This window comes from Sorex fumeus, unplaced genomic scaffold, assembly GCF_029834395.1.
Source record: "Sorex fumeus unplaced genomic scaffold, SorFum_2.1 ptg000024l, whole genome shotgun sequence".
Lineage (NCBI taxonomy): Eukaryota > Metazoa > Chordata > Mammalia > Eulipotyphla > Soricidae > Sorex > Sorex fumeus.
In genome coordinates this window covers 18307101-18326569 of record NW_026606081.1, presented here as the reverse complement: position 1 = coordinate 18326569, position 19469 = coordinate 18307101, and the positions used below count along the sequence as shown (strand labels likewise).

Here is a 19469-nt window from a genome sequence, read left to right as displayed (position 1 = left end):
GCGAGCACTTGCCTCTGAGTTGGGAGGGGCCGTGGCGGGCTGGGGTGGCGGCCCTCTGGGCTGGGCTGGGGGCCCCTGGGGCTGGGCTGGGGGCCCCCGGGGCTGGGCTGGGGGCTGGGCGCGTAGCAGGGCCTGGTGGTCCCGGGCCAGCGCCTCCGTCCTCTCCCGCAGGGCCCTGAGGTCCAGCTCCCACTGGCCAGCGACGGCGGCCTTCCTCTCCTCGAACTCCGTGGACTCGTTCAGGATCGTCTGTGCCGGGCAGAGACAGGTCATGCTGCAGGCAGGGGCCGAGGGGACCCTGAACCCTGAAAGCGCTGTAGGGAAGGTGGAGGGGAAGCCGAGACCCTGATAGACGGTTCCAGAAGGGGACTACTGCTCTCTGAGGGTGGGGGCGATTCTTGGTGGGCGGGGCGGGAGGGGTCAGCGGCTGGAGGTGACTGCCCTAGCTGTGCTGGCAAGGCCTGCCTCTGGGCCGGCTGATGGCAGGTGCTGGCCCCAGGGGGACTGGGCTGGAGACTGGCCCGGGGGGACTGGGCTGGACACTGGCCTGGGGGGGGTCGGGGGCTGGGCTGGACAGGACACTGGCCCGGGGGGACTGGGCTGGACACTGGCCTGGGGAGGCTGGGCTGGACACTGGCCCGGGGGGGGGGGCTGGGCTGGACACTGGCTGGGGGGGGCTGGGCTGGATACTGGCCCGGGGGACCCATCTGTGAGCGTGCGGTGGGGGTGGGGGGTGTCTCACGAGGATCCTGCGGTTGTACAGGTTGTTCCCCGCGCAGAGGCGGTGGCTGGCCTCCTGGACTCTGGTCCTGAGCGTCTCCGGGTCGAAGCGGGCACTGAGCCACTCCTGCAGGAGCCCGAGCGCCTCCTTCCTGTTCTGCAGCAGGCCCTCGACCTCGGCCCGCACGCTCTGGAAGTCGTTCTCTGAGAGGTCACGGGCTAGCTCCTGGCAGGAGGGGGCTCCCAGTCACCAGGGCCCCGGCGGCAGCTCGGTTTCGCAGGGGCCCACGCGAAGGGGAGACCCCCCTGGTCGCGCCCCATCTCCACAGCCTGAGCTCCCCTGACCCCGACACGACCCCGAGAGAGGCGGCCCAGATCAGGGGCCACGGGGCTCGCCACACAGCGCTGATCCCAGCAGGGCGGGACTGGCCCTTCGGTGGGCGCAGCAGGGAGAGAGGAGGGCAATGGATGCAGCCCTCAGCCGCCCCCTGCCCCCCCAACCTCCCCCCGCCCTCCCCTCCCCCACGCCCGCCCGCCCCGTGCTACCTCGAGGTGCAGGTCCATGTTCCGGCCCAGCTGCGGGCCCCGCAGGCCCCCGGGCGCCTCGTAGTCCTGCTGCAGGTGCCGGATCTGCCGCAGCAGCTCGTCCTGCTTCTCGGCCTCCTCCACGGACGCCGCCTCCAGCCTGCTGACTGCCTCGTGCTGCTCCTCCTTGGTCTTCGCGACGTGGCTGAGCACATACTGCGGGACAGGACGGGGCCGTGGGGGCGGGGCTCGACCCGGTCAGCGGTGAGCAAGGCCAGTGCCCTGGCCCGGGAGACCCTGATGGCTCCCATGGGGGCTGGGCACCCCGGGCCTCCTGGGTGCCTCCTGTCAGCAGCAGTGCCCGTGCGCCCTGGACAGGGGATGGACGGGCCCTGCGGGGGATGGATGGGGGGATGGACAGGCCCCTGGATGTGGGGGTGGACGGGGGGAGGGCCGGCCTTGCAGGCCCCTCACCCTCAGCTTCTTCATGATGCGCAGCAGCTCCATGGAGCCGCGCAGGCTGCCGGTCAGTGCCTTGTCCACCTGCTTGGCCTGTGCGTAGGGCAGCGGCAGCTGGGCCTTCACGCGGGCGGACAGCTCCTTCTGGGTCCCGATGTCCCTCTCCAGGTCCTCGGCGAGCCTGTCCAGGCACTCGTAGTGGCCGCTCATCTCCGCGTACTTCCTCAGGAGCTCCTGGGGGACGGGCGGGTCAGGGGGCGCGGCCACACAAGCCGGGAGTGACCGCCGCGGACTCAGGAGAGAGGACACCGGAACCAGCTCCGGTCACGGTGACTGGCCCCGCCCCAGGCCCAGAGCATCCTGTCACATCCTGTCATAGGCGAGTCATGGGCACCCAGCAGAAGTGCGTGTCCATGAAGCGCGTGTCTGTGGGGCGTAGGTGACTGCTCATATGCCTACGTGTCTCTTATGCATGTGCGTGTGTGTGTTTGAGCAACTGTGTGTGTACGTGTTGTGTCTGAGCATGTGACTATATGCATGGGTATGTTTGAACATCTACATGTGTTTGAACATGTGACTATATGCATGTGCTTCAGCACATTTCAACATGTATATGTATGAGCATGTGTGTGTTTGTATGTAAGGCTGTGAGTACGTGTGTGCTATGTGTATGTTTGAGAATGTGATTCTGTTTATGTATGACTATACATTTGAGCATGTATGAGTGAGTATAGGTGTGACTGTATCTGCATGTGACTCTCTACATGTCTGTGTGGGTGTATGTGACGGTGTGTATGGGCATGTGTGAGTGTATGTGCAACTGTGTACATGTGAGTATATGTGTGGCTGTGTACATGCATATGTGTGTGTATGTGTGACAGTGTGTACGAGCTTGTGTGAGTGTATGTGTGATGGTGTGTATGGGCTTGTGTGTGTGTGAGACTGTATGGGCGTGTGTGTGATCATGCGTATGTGCTTGTGTGTGTGACCATGTATGGGCTGGGGTGACTGTGTATATGTGCTTGTGTGTGTGACTGTGTACGGGTTGGTGTGAGTATGTGACTGTGCGTACGTGCTTGTGTGTGTGACCGTGTGTACGGGCATATGAGTGCGTGTGACCATAGTGTACGGGCCGGTGTGAGTGTATTTGACTGTGTGTACGTGCTTGTGTGTGTGTGACCATGTGCATGGGCGTGTGTGTGTGTGACCATGTGTATGGGCTGGTGTGAGTGTGTGAGACCCGTGTACAGGCGGTGTGAGTGTACCTGCTGATGATGTGGGTCCTGCCTAGGCTGCTGTAAGTTCAGGGCATGTCCAGGGGCCTCCCAGAGTCTGGCAGCCCCTGGGGCCACAGCAGACCCAACCCTGCTGCTCTGGGTGGGGCCGGCCTGCAGATAACACGAGCGTCCCCACCAGCTGACCCCTTCCCTGACCCCTTTCCTGGCCCAGCTCCCTGACACAGGGGTCTCGGTCCTGCCCTTCCCTGGGTCCCGCCTGCTCCCCCAGAACCCCAGACTCACTCTGATGCGGGAGCACTTTTCTTGGAGGCTCTCTGTCAGCGGCTGCTTCCCGTCACATGGCGACTCCCCGTCACCCCTCGAAGTCCCCTGGCTGTGGTCCTGGGGGTCGTGCACGGGCAGCGGGCGGGTCAGCTGCCAGCATCTCAGTGACATGCCCACCAGGCGGGAAATGACAGCTGCACCGGGGTGGGTGGGAGGCGGGGCCCGAGCCCAGACCTGCTGCCCGCTGTGTCCGCCAGACTGACCACCATGGACAGGATTCCCTACAGCTCCCGCAGCCCTGGAAGAGCAGCTCTGGAAGCCGCTGGCTCAGATTCCCGATCTGCCTGAGGCCTGGGTTCTGACCCATGGGAGCACTGGGCCATGAGTCCCACACCGCGGAGCAGCCCCTGGGCTCCGCGTTCACACAGCCGCTCCTGGACTGTCTTGCTCCCCAGCTGTGGGCCCTGGCCCTGAGCTCACTGCACTCTCCGTGTGCTCGGCCCGCCTCCACACTCCCCTTCCTCCTCCTCAGCTCGTCTCTCATCCCGAGCTACAGCTCTGGGGCTCCTCTCGGCTCTGCCTGGCGTCCGGGCCGGGAGCAGCCGGGGCCCCGCGGGCCGGGCCAGCCGCGCTTCCTCCTCTGCTCTGCATGCTTCCCACACGCCCCTTCAAGCTGACGCTGTCTGTGCCAAAGCTCTTGGGTCTTGAGATGATTAAGCGAGTTAGAGCGCAAGCAGAACGGCTCCGGGAGGGAGTAGCTGCACGTCCCACCTCCCTGCCCACACTCTCTCTCCCCCCACACACGGGGGTCTGCAATCAGCAACTGTCCCAGGGGAAAAGAACCGGACTTCACTATTTTTTTTGGCTTTTTGGGTCACATCTGGCGCTGCTCAGGGGTTAGCTCCTGGCTCTGCACTCCTGGCGGTGCTCGGGGGACCATGTGGGATGCTGGGGATCGAACCGGGGTCAGCCCTGTGCAAGGCAAGCGCGCTCCCCACTGTGCTACGACGGCCCCGGCCCAGTCCGCACCTTTCTCTGTGGCTCCTCCTGGATGCGTGGGATGCTAGCCGGCTTCTCCGAGACTCTCTCCCTGAGTTTCTGGATGGTTTCCTGGTGCTCCTTCAGATGTGTGTGCGCCATGTCCAGTTCCTGCTGGACCTCCAGGTGCTGCCGGGTGGGGGGGAATGGGGGATGGGGACATGGAATGAAGCCGTGCTGGAGGAACAAGTGGCCCGGAGAGACGGCTCTGGTCAGCTGTGCAGGGTGGGGAGGGGGCAGGGTCCGCGCGTCCCCTCCGGGGGCCTCTCCTGGGAGGGGAGCTGTGGCAAGTGTGGAGCTCCACGCCCGCCCCCATCGGGCCGAGTCCCCCAGAGGGTGCCCTCACCCTGGAGGTGGCCGCCTGGAGGCTGTCCCGCAGCGTGTCCTGCTCGGCGGCCAGGGTGCGGGCCTCCTGCTGGCTAGCATGCAGTTGCTGGGCCAGGTTCAGGTTCTGCTGCTCCAGCGTGTCCAGGGCCTGGGCCTGGTCGTCCAGCCGCCTCCGCAGCCGCTGCGTCTCCGAGAGCTGCTCCTGCATCTGGGCCAGGTCCCCCCTCAGCTGGCCGAGCTGCTGCTCGCGGGCCCGCAGCTCCTGCGTCTGCAGGAAAGCGAGGGCCTCAGGGAGGGCGCAGGGAAGCTTCTGGAACCCCGGCCGCTCCGCTGCAGACCCACATGCCCCGCGGTGGGGCGGGAGAAGCTCCTGCGGGGGTCCCCAGGGAGGCAGAGGCCCTACTCCCCTTGCCCGACCCCACCTTGCCTCTGTCCCGAGAGCCTGGTGGGGGAACCCTTGCCGGACCCGCCTGCTCTCTCAGGAGCCGCCTGCGGGGGGCCGACAGGCTGCCCAGAGCCCGGCCCCGGTACCTTCTCCTGCAGCTCAGCGTGGGTGGTCTCCAGCTGGGCCCGCACGCTGGCCAGTGCCGCCTCCCCCTTGGCCACGTGCGCCCGGAGGGTCTGCACGGCCTCCTGCTCCTCTTGCAGGCGCCCTCGGGCTGCATCCAGCTCCTCCTGTTGTTCCCGGGCCTGGCGGGCAGCCGAATCACGGTCAGCGCTCCTGAGGACAGGCACTGGCTGGCCCCGTGGGCGCCGGCTCCAGCACCGCCCAGCGCCATCCCGCCCTGCCCACAGTTCCCATGGCTCTGGGCCGTGTGGACCCTGTTTGTGTGCTCTGGCTGACGGCCCCGGGCTGGGGAAGAACCTGAGCCGCACCAGCCACTGTGCCACCCACCTCTCAGTGCACGCACCCGCTTATTTCAAGGAACCCCCCCTTTGCCAGTTCTGCCCGTGGGGATGGAGGGCGGGGGGCATCCCCCAGCCCCTCACCTGGGCCCCGGCTGCCCTGAGCTGCTCCTCCAGCCGCTCCCGCTTGGCGCGCCCAGCCCCCTCCTGGGCGTCTCTCTGGGCACGCACATGGCCCGCCTCCTCCCGCGCCTCCTGCAGCTGCTGGGCCAGCTGTGCCCGCGCCGCCTCCAGCTGCCCCGCCCGGGCCTCGCTCTCGCCCAGGCCGCGTGTCACCTCGCACAGACGCTGCTCCTTTTCCTGAAGCTCCAGGGCCTGCGCAGAGACAGATGGGGAGAGAGGGAGACGGACGGAGAGACAGAGACAGAGAGACAGAGACGGAGACGGAGAGGCAGAGATGGAGAAAGAGACAGAGAGACAGAGAGTGATGGAGAGAAAGACAGAGAGACAGAGAGAGATGGAGGTGTGGGGGAGAGCTGACTGGTGAGTGGCTGCGCCGAGGGCCCCCGTCCCCGTGGCTTCTCCCTCCGTGGGCCAGCAGGTTGGGGCACCTGTGTGTGCAGCTTGGCGTGGGTGGTCTCCAGCTGGGCCCGCACGCCGGCTAGCGCCGCCTCTCCCTCAGCCACACACGCCTGGAGGGTCTGCATAGTGTCCTCCTGCTCCTGTAGGCGCCCACGGGCCATGTCCAGCTCCTCCTGCCTCTCCCGGGCCTGGCGGGCAGCAGAGAGGGGAACACTGAATGGCGACGGCACCACTTGCCTCGCCCTGGGGACATGTTCAGCCGGGACCCAGACCCAGGTCCAGGCCTGAGCACTGAACTCTGAGCCCCTCTGTTGCCAGCTGGGGGGTGGGGGTCCCACTGAGCATGCCCGGTGGGCTTCACTCCTGACCCCCAGGGCTTCAGGCTGTCTGCATGCATGTGGCATGTGTGTGCCAGGCTGGCCCAGCACGGGATAACACGCACGAGACTGGAGGCGCAGTGGGAAGGCCCCCCCGGCCAGCAGGCCGCACCGACAGGGCGGGAGGTGGACAGGACAGATGGTCGCACGGACACTCACACGGACTGTGGCTTCCTGGAGGCTCGCGCTCAGCCCGTCCCGCTCTTTGGTCACTGCGGCCGTCTCCTTGAGATGCTCCTGCAGCTGCTGCACCAACGCTGCCTTCTCCGCCTCCGCACCGTCCAGGGCCGCCTCCAGGGCCGCCTCCCGGGCCTCCAGCTGCCCCCTGGCCCGCTGCGCGTCCTCCAGGGCCGCCGAGCGCTCTTGCAGCAGCTGCGGGACCCTCGTGCCAGTGAGAGGCCCAGCGACCCCGCACCAGGGCCCACGCCAGCCCCTGCGCCGTGTCCCTGCCCGGCTCACCTCGGCCTCCGCGGCCCTCAGGCTCGCGGCCAGCTGGTCCCTCTCGGCTGCCAGGGCCGCCCGCTCCTGCCGCCCGGCGTCCCCCTGTGCCCGGCTCTCGTCCAGCTGCTCGAGCAGCTGCAGCTTCTCCTGCCCTGCGCCCTGCAGGGCCGCGTCCTGGGCCGCCACCAGCTCCCTCAGCCGTTGCAGCTCCGCCGCCGGCCCCTCGGCCTCCCTTGCTGCCGTGCCACACTGCTCCCGGGCCTCTTCAAGCTCCTGGATCTGAACATGACGGCAAGACACGCCGGAAGTAAAGCCATGCAACAACCCCTCATGTACACACACCTGCGCACGCGTGTCAGCATGCGTGCAGGCGCACACCCAATCATTGTCTCTCTCTCCTGGGCTGCGGCCGGCAGTGGCGGGAGTGGAGCCTGCCCCAGCCGGGACTCGGGCACCGAGACGCCGGGCACTTGTGTCTGCCTGTGTCCACGCCCAGGAGCACTGTGACCGAGAGCCCGCAGCAGCGGCCCTAATACGGTGCACGCCATAGCACCCCACGACGGTTCCTCCCACCATGCGCAACTCCCAGGCAGGGCGGGATTCGGGCACCACACTGACCCGGCTCTCCAAGTCCGCCCTGGCCGAGTCCAGCTCCCGCTGCAGGCTTGCCGCCTGGGCCTCCTGGCTACACAAAGCCGCGCGCAGCTCCTCCTCGGTGGCCTCCCGGGCCCGCAGGTGACCGCGGGCCACTGCCAGCTGCTCCTCGGCCTCCTGGAGCTGTGACGGAGGAGAAATGTGACGGGCACAGGGGTGAGGCGTCCCAGCCGCTGCTTCTCCCTGGCCTCCGCTTGCACGGGGGCAGCCCGGCCGTGTCTGGGGGACAGCGCTGCGGCCCCCGGCCTGCGGGCATCTGTCCACATGCCCGCCGGGGACCCACCTTGGCGAGGGCTGATCCCAGGCGCTCCCCCAGCCCCTGGGGGTCCTCGGCCTGCGCCGGCACCACCCCGTCCTCGCCTGCGCAGGGCTGAGTCTCCACTGCCGCCTCCTGGCCGTCGCCACCCTCTGACTCGCAGGACGGCTGCTCGGGCTGGTCCTGAGGAGAGACGCAGAGACGCACGGTGGCCGCTCCAGCTCCGCCACACCCAGGGGCCTCTCGGGGATGGACGGGGTCGGGCCACTCCCCTCCCTCTTCCTCCTCGCTTGCTGTCTCTCTCCTCTCCCTGTCTCTCTCTCTGTCTCAGTATTCTGTCTCTCCTCTCCCCGTCTCTTTCTGACTCTCCCTGTCTGTCTCTCTCTCCCTATCTCTGTCTCACTCTATCTCCTCTCCCTGTTTCTGTCTTTCTGTCTCTCCCTGTCTCTCTGTCTCACTCCCCTCCCTATCTCTCTGTCTGTCTTTGTCTCTCCCTGTCTCTGTCTCACTGTCTCTCTGACTCACTCTCTGTCTCTCACTCTCTCCCATCGCCATCCACATCCTTGGCTCCCAGGGTCTCCAGCAAACCCACCGGCACCCCCCTCCGGCTCAGCTCCTCCTTCAGTTGGTCACGCTCGGCCTCCAGCCTGGCCCTGGCGCTCCTGAGCTGATCTCGTTCCTCCGTGAGCGACTCTATTTCCTGGCGACAGGCCTGGACATCCCACTCTGCGCTCGCCAACCCCTGCGCAACTGGATTCCGGGAGGCCCCGTTCTGGGGTTCTGCTTCCTCCGGCACCTCCCAGGCGCCTGTGGCCTCCTGGGTGCTGTCTGTGAGAGGCTCTGGAGTTCCAGAACATTCCTAGGACACATGTGGCCATCAGCACATGTGGGGAGGGGCTCAGGCCCACAGAGCACCCAGGGATGGGGGGCCTGTCGTCCTGGCAGCGTCTGCAGTCCAGCGGGACCCGAAAGCATTTCTGGGGTCCCACCCCACCAAGGTTGCTGGCGGCTGATGACCCCCCCTGCCTGATGCCTCCAGCTGCCATGCTGTGCGCTGGGATCCCCAGGCCCTGTTGCCCCCCGCCCCCATGGGGAAAAGTCGGGTGTCGAGGCCTGGGCCTGTGTGGGAGTGGCGGCTCCCGCTCCAGGCTCTGCACCCGGCCACCCAGCTCCTCCTGGGCCCGCGCCAGCTGCTGGCTCTGAGCAAGTGCAACGTGCCATGAGCCTCTGGCGTGTTTCCCTTCGGGTGACGCCCTGGTCCCGTGGGGAAGCCACCATGCCCGTGACACTTGGATAGAGGGACGGCAGGAAACATCCCTGCCATCAGTCTGGGCTCTGCAGATGCTCACTGGGCCTGTCAGGCGCCCACCCAGAGACCCCACACACACGCCAGGGCGGGTCTGGGTTCACCCCTGACATCCCATGGGGTCCCCCGAACCCCACCAGGAGTGACCCCTGAGCCCCGCCGGGGGTAGCCCCCAGACCCAAACCCAAAGCTTCCCAGTCTGAAAAGAGCCACGGGTGGGGGGGGGGGGGCGCTCACTGGCTCCTGCAGCCTCTGCTGGGCGCTGGCCAGGGCTCCTCCACCCACGGCGTGGCCCTGCGCCTCCTCCCGCTGCCTCCTCAGCTCCTCCCGGAGCTCCCTCAGCTCCTCTTGGTTCTCAATGGTCTGGAGTCAGAGAACGAGAACAAATCAAGTGGAGACTAAGATCGACACGCTCCTGACACCAGGTCCAAACGCCCCGGGAGCTGAGAGGTAAGACCTGGGCCAGCGGGGCGAGAGCCGCAGGCTCAATGAACACCTGCACGCGCTCCCGGAGAGGACTAGGCAAGCGTTCTCCTGCCACTGCTCTGCGCCACGCCTCGCGAGACTGGGGTCAGGCCCAGGCTCTGTGTGACCAGGCCCACGAGACGGTGCCTCTGAGCTCGGCAATGCCACATGTGGGGGATGTCAGGTGACGAGGCGACACCCCAGTTGGTGACAGGCTGGGGGGTAGGGGTACACAGCACATTCACCCCAAGGGGCAGTGAGCAGGACACACGGAGCCACGCCGGGGCACGGAGCCATAGAGCCACACAGGGGCAGGGAGCTACACAGCCACGCCGGACCACGGAACCACACCGGGCCATGGAACCACGGAGCCACGGCAGGCCACAGCACCACGCCTACCATTTCAATGCTCTCCTGCAGGTCACTCCTGAGCTGCTCTCTCTCCGCCCTCACAAGCTCCAGCATCTGCTGCAGCTCTTCCTTCTCCTGGGTCAGAGCAAAGATCTTTCTCTGCGACTCCTCGTCCTCCACTGGGGCGGTGCTGGCTTCCGGTGGCCGCTCATCCCCACCGGACACCTGCAATGTCCAACCAGCAGGAAGAGTGAAGAGTGAGTGAGACGCCGGCTGCAGTCACCATGCTCTGGGCAGAACCCGAGCGTGCGGGCTACACTGTGTTTGTCTCCGTGGAGAGGCTGAGCCACTCACGGTGGGACCGGGCTGGGCCCGGACCCCAGATGCTCTGTGCCGGCCACAGTGGGCAGCCCGGGCCGGCCTAGGGCACTGGCTAAGCACTTTCGGCAGATGGCACACCCTGCGGCCAAGGCCATGTCCCTTTAGGCTGGCCACGTCCCCAAGGCTGCGGGGTGAGGTGTAGGACGGGAGAAATGCTGAGACATGCCGCCCAGCTGGTCAAAGAGCCACCACACCCCACACACGCACAGTCCCGCTGTGGCCAGAGCCACACACGCCCGACGCCTCAGCTGGGTTGCAGCAGGGATGGAGGGACCCACACAGGGAAGGGAGTCCACATGGAGTGGCAGACTCAGGTCTGACCCCTGACAACCAGTTGGGCCTTGAGCCCAGCAGGAGTGATCCCTGAGCACTGCCAGGTGTGGCACTTATAGAGACCACACACACACACACACACACACACACACACACACACACACACAAAATCAAAAGGAAACCCCAAAGCGCGCTGGGTCTGAATGTGTGGATGCAGGCGAGAAGGCTGGTGCATGACTTCCTGCTGGTGATGCCCAGAGGACAGCCGTGAACACAGGCCACCAGCAAGCCCCGCCTATGTGAGCACAGACACCGCCCCCAGCCCAGCCCCCTCCCACCTGCTCTGGGCAGCCCACTGAGGCGCCCTTCGAGGCGAGCCTCCTGCTCAGGGAGCTGATGGTTTCCTCTCTCTGTCTCAGGGCCTCCTGGGCGTCCCGCAGCTGCTCCTGCGTGTCGATGTTCTGTGGAGGGACGTGGGGGGGGAGGGGTGGTGGTGTGGGGGGCCGTGGAGGGCAGGGAGGAGGGGTGGCTATAGAGGGACAGGGATGAGGGTAGCTGCAGAGGACAGGGGTGAGGGGTGGCCGTGGAGGGCAGGGGTGAGGGCAGCCACGGAGGGCAGGGGTGATGGGAGGCCGTGAGGGGCAGGGGTAAGGGGCGGCTGTGGGGGGGGGCCTGCAGTGTCCATCCCAGGCCTCACCATGTTCACCGTGTCCTGGATGTCGCCCCGCAGCTGGTCGCACTCCGCCTGCAGGCTGGCCTGTGCCTCCCGGAGGGCGTCCTTCTCCTGGGTCAAGGTCCTCACGTCCACTAGGGCCCGCTCCAGCTGCTCGGCCACCTGCGCCCTGTCCTGCTCCACGGCCCGCAGCTGAGACTCGTGGCTGTCCCGCTGCTCCTGGCTCTCGGCCGCCCTTTCCCGGAGCTCCTGGGTCTTCTCGGAAAGCTGCGGAGGGACGACAGCACATGGAGGGGAGCCTTGGGCACCCGACCCCGACCCCGCCGGGACCAACCTCTGCCTCCAGGGTGGCCAGGCTGAGCCTGAGGGCTGCGAGCTGCTCGCTCATCGCGGCCTGGTCCTCCAGGAGCGCCCGGCACTTGTCCTCGTCACCGAGATGCTCAGGACCCGGCACGGCCTCGCGGGCACCGTTCTCCCACCCCGCGAGCTCGGAAAGCAGCCGGTCCCTCTCCGAGGCCAGCAGGGACACCTCCTCGGATTTCTCAAGGATCTGTGGAGAAGGAGCAGATGAAAGGAGTGGTCTTGGGGGGAAATCGCTTTCTCTGCAGAGGAGAGATGAAGTCCAGATCTTCCTGAAAATGGACCTCTAGAAACCAACTCTGGCCACGTCCCCGGCCACCTGCAAGCCTGTCTGAGTCTCCACCCTACTTCCACCTTCCTTTCTCTGTGTCCTAGCAGAAGCTACCCAGGAAGTGGAAGGAAACCTGGGTTGGGACGTGCCTTCAGGGCCAGGTACTCTAGAGTGGGGTGGGGGGTGTGGAGGGACGCCCCGTTCCTGCTAATATGGTCACCGGGATCTGGTTCATTCGGGATCTGGTCACAGGGATCAGGGATCATTTGGGATCTGGTCACCGAGATCCGGGTCATTCAGGATCTGGTCACCGGGATCAGGTCACCGAGATCAGGGGTCATTCGGGATCTGGTCACTGGGATCAGGAGTCATTCGGGATCTGGTCACCGGGATCAGGGGTCATTCGGGATCTGGTCACCGGGATCAGGGGTCATTCGGGATCTGGTCACCGGGATCAGGCTCATTCGGGATCTGGTCACCGGGATCGGGGGTCATTTGGGATCTGGTCCCCGGGATCGGGGGTCATTTGGGACCTGGTCACCGGGATCGGGGTCATTCGGGACCTGGTCACCAGGATCGGGGTCATTCGGGATCTGGTCACCGGGATCGGGGTCACTTGGGATGGGTGGCTCATCAATTGAGCCTACGGGTGTGGTGCTGTCCCAGCCCTGAGTGCTGGGCCCTTAGGGTCTGGAGCTCGTCTGGGAGCAGACTCTGTCCATCCTGGGACGGGTGGCCGGCATTCAGTGGTCACTTAAACAGTTGAAACAAAGTGGCGAGCTTGGGGCTCATCACTGAGAAACAGGCAGTGGCGGGGGGCGGGGGCGGTTGGCGGGCCCAGGGGCTGCAGCCCCAGGCCAAGGTCGCCAGAGCGGGCAGTGCCCTGTGCACCCCCCCCACCCCGAGAGGGCTCCTCAGGTGGGAGACGGTGATCCAAAAACAACGTGTGCCGCAGAGCGGGGCCGACGCTTGGCTTCACACACAGGCTGGGGACCGCCCACCCCCCCCCACTCCTCTCAGCGCAGAGCTGGGACAGATGAGAGACAGGCCTGGGGGGTCCCGGAGACGTCTGTCCCAGGACAAGGCGAGGGTGCCGCCGCGTAGGCCGTGACCTGGCGTTTGTTTCCCCCACAGCCCAGGGCCAGTCTGTAAGCCAGCCACTTGGTCCGCGTGGACAGCATGTCCCAGCCACTCGGTCCACGTGGACACCTGTCACTGCCACCTCAGCACGAACCCCGGCAAATACTCAAGGCACAGCTGGAGGCATTTCCCTCTCAGCAGAGGTGATTTGGCCCAGTTATTTGGCTTACCTCCTTCCTCAGCGTCTCGACTTCCGAGGGCAGCGGCTTGAGCGCCGCGAGCAGCGCCGCCTCCTCCTGCAGCGCCGCCTTCTCCTGCGCCTCCCTCCGCAGCTCCGCCTGCAGCTCCTCGACCTTCCTCTCCAGGTCCGCGGTGGGGAGCGCGTCTAGGAAGGGAAGTGCACGGGGACGGTCTGCGGGCGGGCACTGGACACTACGGCCGTCTGGGCAGGGGCTGTGACCGTGCCAAGGTCTGTCTAGTGACCGAGGGGAAAATGTTCAACTCTTGGAGTTCAAAGATAAAAATGTTTAATTTAGACCTTGAAACGTACTACGAAGCTGCTGGGAAACAGGGAACGGGCTTTCATTTTGCTGGTGTTTTGTCTGTTTGCTTTTGGGCCACACCCGACGGTGCTGGGGACCCTCTAGACACCGGAGACAGACCTGGAGCAAGGCAAGGCCTTCCCCATGGGACTGTCCCCCTGGGACCCAGGGGTTGGGTTTTTAACCACTGGAATATTGCAAAATCTTTCGTGCTTTTTTTGGGGGGCGGGGTGCCTACCCACTGGATGCTGCCCACTCTGGATGCTGCAGGAGACCCCCGTACCTCGGGGCCCCTGGCCGCCTGGGACGGCGGTGAGCCTGGCGATCTCCGTGAACGAGAATTGCAGCTCCTTCTCCAGGTCGGCCTGCATCTGCCTCTTGGCCTCCAGCTGCCGCTGGGAGCCCTGCAGGTCACTCTCCAGCTGCCTGCACCGGCCCTCCAACTCTCTCTGCGGAGGACACGCCAGGCAGCGGGGAGTAAGTGGCTGCCACTGACGCCTGGGTGCCAGGGCACCCCGGGACGGCCACCAGCACCGGCACACGTACCAGCCTCTCAAGCAACTCCCGGTTCTCGCCCCGCAGGAAGGCTGACTCCCGCTTGGCGTCCAGCAACACGGTCTCGGCATCCTGCAGGCTCTGCCTCAGTTGCTGGACGTCTGCTGTGGGTTCCTGTACCAGAGACAGCTTGCGTCAGGCCACCCTCCTGGCCAGCACAGCCGACGCCGTCCCTGACCGAGCCCCTCACATCCCGGCTGCTCGTCCATATCACAGGAGCCCCATGTGGAGACTGGAGACACCGGCCATTGTTTGGGTGAACGAACTGCTGGCCGGCGCATCAGGGATGCTCCCGTGTCTCGGGAGGTGGTGGTGGACAGAACAGATGAAGTCCTAAAGCAGGCTGGACAGCGGACACCCCGAGAAAGGTGAGAACTCATGGAGCCGCAGCAGTGTACAGAGGGAGGGCGTCTGCCTCCATGCTGCCTACCCAGGTTCGATCCTCGGCATCCCATATGGTCCCTGGGCCAAACCAAGAGTATTTTTTTTCTTTTGGGGCTACACCCAATCATGCTCAGGGGTTACTCCTGGCTCTGCACTCAGGAATCACTCCTGGTGTTGCTCAGGGTACCACAAAGGATGCCGGGGATTGAACCTGGGTCGGCCACGTGCAAGGCAAAGGCCCGCCCTGCTGTGCTATTGCTTCAGCCCCCAGGAGTAATTCCTTAGTGCAGAATCAGGAGTAAGTCCTGAACATTGCTGGGTATAACCCCCCCAGCCCCCCCCCCCAAAGCTCATTAAAAAATGATGGAAATTGGCCATCTTTGAAGCGTTCAGCATAAGAGAAGGAACACATGGAGGGTGCGGGATCCCGGAGGAAAAAAAAAAAGAAAAAACAGGTTCCAAAAAGAGCCGAGATCACCGGCAAGTTCCAGATGGAGTAGGCGCCGCATCCCGCCTCCCCCAGATGGAACCCCGGTGACCAGAAGCCTCTACAAACACAGCTCGCGTATGCGGGAACGAGGACTTTTTCTCAAATCTGCTGGACTACACCTCCCAGGTAACCTCTGATTCCAGAAGTCACGCCCACAGCCCGCCCCCCAGCGCCATCTTTGAAGCGTTCAGCATAAGAGAAGGAACACATGGAGGGTGCGGGATCCCGGAGGAAAAAAAAAAGAAAAAACAGGTTCCAAAAAGAGCCGAGATCACCAGCAAGTTCCAGATGGAGTAGGCGCCGCATCCCGCCTCCCCCAGATGGAACCCCGGTGACCAGAAGACATCTCTCTATATACAAAGTGATCAATGAGAAGTAAACCACCCAATCTTTCTCCCTGAAAATCAGAGTTAAGTTTGGAGTACGGCCACAGCCCCAGAAACACAAGGACTTAATGCAGAAACCAGCAGCTTAGAGCAGAAAAGTGAACGGACGATGAGTTAACCCAGACCATCATCTCTGCCCAGAGGGGAAAGGGTGTTGCCCCATTCGCCCTCTCTTCTCTGGAAAGAAGGATGGCGGCCGCATGGGAGCCTTGTGGACAGCAGGTATGAGCCGGGGGTGTGGGGGGCGACTAAAACCTCACGAGAAGGGGGGCGTTCTGGTCCGTCCTTCACGCCCTACCGAGGTCAACAGTTGCCCCCCACGAGCGGCTCCCCAGCACGGCCACAGTCCCAGAAGCACAAGGACTTAATGCAGAACCCGGCAGCTTGGAGCAGAAAAGTGAAAGGACTATGCGTTAATCCAGGCCATCAAGTCTGCCGGAGGGGAAAGGGTGTTGCCCCATTCGCCCTCTCTTCTCTGGAAAGAAGGATGGCGGCCGCATGGGAGCCTTGTGGACAGCAGGTATGAGCCGGGGGTGTGGGGGCGACTAAAACCTCATGGGAAGGGGGGCGTTCCGGTCCGTCCTTCACGCCCTACCGAGGTCACCAGTTGCCCCCCACGAGCGGCTCTCCAGCACGGCCACAGCCCCAGAAGCACAAGGACTTAATGCAGAACCCAGCAGCTTGGAGCAGAAAAGTGAACGGACTATGCGTTGATCCAGGCCATCAAGTCTGCCGGAGGGGAAAGGGTGTTGCCCCATTCGCCCTCTCCTCTCTGGAAAGAAAGATGGCGGCCACATGGGAGCCTTGTGGACAGCAGGTATGAGCCGGGAGTGTGGGGGCAACTAAAACCTCATGGGAAGGGGGGCGTTTCGGTCTGTCCTTCACGCCCTACCGAGGTCACCAGTTGCCCCCCAAGAGCGCTCTCCAGCACGGCCACAGCCCCAGAAGCACAAGGGCTTAATGCAGAACCCAGCAGCTTGGAGCAGAAAAGTGAAAGGACTATGCGTTAATCCAGGCAATCATTTCTGCCCAGAGGGGAAAGGGTGTTGCTCCCTTCCGCCCTCCTCCCTCTGGAAAGAAAGATGGCGGCCACATGGGAGCCTTGTGGACAGCAGGTATGAGCCGGGGGTGTGGGGGCGACTAAAACCTCATGGGAAGGGGGGCGTTCCCGTCCGTCCTTCACGCCCTACCGAGGTCACCAGTTGCCCCCCACGAGCGGCTCTCCAGCACAGCCACGGCCCCAGAAGCACAAGGACTTAATGCAGAACCCAGCAGCTTGGAGCAGAAAAGTGAACGGACTATGCATTGATCCAGGCCATCAAGTCTGCCGGAGGCGAAAGGGTGTTGCCCCATTCGCCCTCTCCTCTCTGGAAAGAAAGATGGCGGCCACATGGGAGCCTTGTGGACAGCAGGTATGAGCCGGGAGTGTGGGGGCGACTAAAACCTCATGGGAAGGGGGGCGTTCCGGTCCGCCCTTCACGCCCTACCGAGGCCACCAGTTGCCCCCACGAGCGGCTCTCCAGCACGGCCACAGCCCCAGAAGCACAATGACCTAATGCAGAACCCAGCAGCTTGGAGCAGAAAAGTGAAAGGACTATGCGTTAATCCAGGCAATCATTTCTGCCCAGAGGGGAAAGGGTGTTGCTCCCTTCCGCCCTCTTCCCTCTGGAAAGAAAGATGGTGGCCACATGGGAGCCTTGTGGACAGCAGGTATGAGCCGGGGGTGTGGGGGCGACTAAAACCTCATGGGAAGGGGGGCGTTCCCGTCCGTCCTTCACGCCCTACCAAGGTCACCAGTCACCCCCCGCGAGCGGCTCTCCAGCACGGCCATGGCCCCAGAAGCACAAGGACTTAATGCAGAACCCAGCAGCTTGGAGCAGAAAAGTGAACGGACTATGCGTTGATCCAGCCCATCAAGTCTGCCGGAGGGGAAAGGGTGTTGCCCCATTCGCCCTCTCCTCTCTGGAAAGAAAGATGGCGGCCACATGGGAGCCTTGTGGACAGCAGGTATGAGCCGGGAGTGTGGGGGCGACTAAAACCTCATGGGAAGGGGGGCGTTCCGGTCCGCCCTTCACGCCCTACCGAGGCCACTGGTTGCCCCCCGCGAGCGGCTCTCCAGCACGGCCACGACTCCAGAACACAGAAACCAATTTCTTAACTATCTGACTTTCAGTAGAAATACTTCCAGGGTCAATAGGTAAAATAGCAGAAATCCAAAACCAACATTTAATTCTTGAACCCAGCTGTAGAAAGCAAATCACTTCACAATTCTTTTTCAGCATGTCTGATTTGGGGGGGGGGGGTAAACTCTAAATAATAGTGGTGAATCTTATTGAAACAATGAATCTAATCAAGCAGATAGAGTGTTAACTAGAATTCATCTGCCTCACAGGGACGGGGAGGGGTGGGGGGTGGGGTTTTATTGGGGTTCTTCAGGGTAAAAAATAAGTATTGGTAAAGGGAAATGTGTTTGATATTTGCATGACTGAGACATAAACCTGAAAGCTTTGTAACCTTTCCCACAGTGATTCAATAAAAAAAAAAAAAAAAAGATGGAAATTTGAAAAAAAAAATTAATCTTTAATTGCTGATGGTCCACAAAAGTGATCTCTTTAACTCTACAACTAGCTCTTTCCAGGTGAGATGGCTGTGGTTCCACTCCCTGCCACAGAGGCTGCGTATGAGATTGAGTACAGTCCACAGGTGACGAGGTCACGTCACGGTGCCCATGGGACCCTCATCCCCCTGACTGTACAGAGCCAGGCTGGACGGTGCACCCCAAGGGCTAGCATATCCATGACAAGATGGACCCAGCCTTACCGCTGAGCAGGACAGGTCCAGCGTGGGGCCCTCCGGCTGCTGACTCTCCAGGCTTTTCTGCAGCTGCTCGATCTGGTGTTCCTTCTCTCTCAGAAGCTCTGCCTTCGCACTGAGCTCATTCTGAGGGACAGAGGGAGTGGCATGTGACACACCTGACCTGCATCCTGAGCGACCGGCAGAGCTCACACTTCAAGTCTAAATCCACAGGAAAGCCAAGAGCTCTAAAATCACGTTTGATAATTACACATAACGCATGTTCTAGGATGCACATCGTGCATTTTACAGTTAACGATTCCGTATCAAGAGAATGCCAACATAATCGCTCACCTCAAGATCTTGGTTATACACTTCTGCATGCTTAACTAAATTCTTTAGGTTGGAAATTTCGTGAATTAGTTGCATCTGTAAGAGCATGTGAACAGGCAACAGAGCAAATCAAAGGTTAATAAAGCAAAAGGGGGAAAAAAAAAAGGTATTCATTTCCTGCTTCAGAATTCCCCAGCACCGGAAGGCAAGAAGGGCCAACAGTCCAAGCTACTGCAATTATTAAAACACAGAACAGAGAGACTGCCTCAACCAGCCAGGTCAAAATACTTGAAAGGCCCAGAGAAGCAGCAAACCAGAACCAGGCCCCACAGTACCCACGAACACGCCTGTCCTCGAAATGACCCCGCCACGGCACATGCCTGTCTTCAGAATAACTCCTTCATGGCACAAGGCCGGCCAGCCCTCTCGGTGAGAAGAGTTCTGTTTGGGGATGTGTGGGGCAGGGATGGGCTCGCCTGTCAGTTCTTCCTCCTTCACACGGACGCTGACCCAACCCTACCTGGACACTCTCGGTGGGGTGGAACTGGGCAGCTTGTGAGGACGGGGCCGTCCCCATGTGGCCCCCCGACAGGCAGTGACTCTGCTGGTCAGTCACAGGAGGACCAGAACCAGCACTGCTGAATGAGGCCAATCACTTCCACCAAACCCGACTCCCAAGGCCTGGAGAGAGGACAGGGGGCAGGCACTGGTCTTACCCTCGGCCAACCCGGGTTTGATCCCTGGCATCCCATATAGTCCCCTGAGCCCGCTGGGAGTGATCCCTGAGTGCAGAGCAGGAGTAAGCCCAGAATGGCACTGGATGTGGCCCCCAAACAAAAGCCCCCTCACCCCTCCAAAACAGGAATCTGGTCCCACCTGTATTCTCTCTCCTTGCCCTAACCCTGACGCAAGGAATCTCAGGCTGAAACAAAGAACCCACCTGAAGGCACAAAGACACCCAGGGGTGGTCCTGGCATAACAGTGGAGGGAGGGCCTGCTGGGGAGGGGTAGGGGAGGCCTGCTGGGTAGGGGCGGGGTGGGGGAGGGCTGCTGGATGAGCGGCACAGGCAGCAGGGGAGGCCTTAGGGCAGGTAGGACC

General features: G+C 63.0%; 1 protein-coding gene across 1 annotated transcript in view; it reads right to left on the bottom strand.

Annotated features, from left to right (window-relative positions):
• CENPE (centromere protein E) overlaps positions 1–19469 on the bottom strand; it is a 36194-nt gene that overhangs the window by 5266 nt on the left and 11459 nt on the right. Inside the window, exons 17-42 of the mRNA XM_056114298.1 lie at positions 18392–18466; positions 18065–18184; positions 13976–14098; positions 13713–13878; positions 13118–13272; positions 11511–11726; positions 11201–11443; positions 10842–10964; positions 9898–10074; positions 9271–9396; positions 8320–8427; positions 7755–7910; positions 7436–7594; positions 6836–7096; positions 6536–6748; positions 6029–6187; positions 5562–5792; positions 5103–5261; positions 4591–4839; positions 4236–4373; positions 3492–3564; positions 3225–3400; positions 1720–1938; positions 1267–1461; positions 743–946; positions 133–249 (exon numbers count right to left, since the gene is read on the bottom strand). Of these exons, the coding sequence (XP_055970273.1) occupies positions 133–249; positions 743–946; positions 1267–1461; positions 1720–1938; positions 3225–3400; positions 3492–3564; positions 4236–4373; positions 4591–4839; positions 5103–5261; positions 5562–5792; positions 6029–6187; positions 6536–6748; positions 6836–7096; positions 7436–7594; positions 7755–7910; positions 8320–8427; positions 9271–9396; positions 9898–10074; positions 10842–10964; positions 11201–11443; positions 11511–11726; positions 13118–13272; positions 13713–13878; positions 13976–14098; positions 18065–18184; positions 18392–18466 (4341 nt within the window). The remainder of the gene's footprint in view (positions 1–132; positions 250–742; positions 947–1266; positions 1462–1719; positions 1939–3224; positions 3401–3491; positions 3565–4235; positions 4374–4590; positions 4840–5102; positions 5262–5561; positions 5793–6028; positions 6188–6535; positions 6749–6835; positions 7097–7435; positions 7595–7754; positions 7911–8319; positions 8428–9270; positions 9397–9897; positions 10075–10841; positions 10965–11200; positions 11444–11510; positions 11727–13117; positions 13273–13712; positions 13879–13975; positions 14099–18064; positions 18185–18391; positions 18467–19469) is intronic.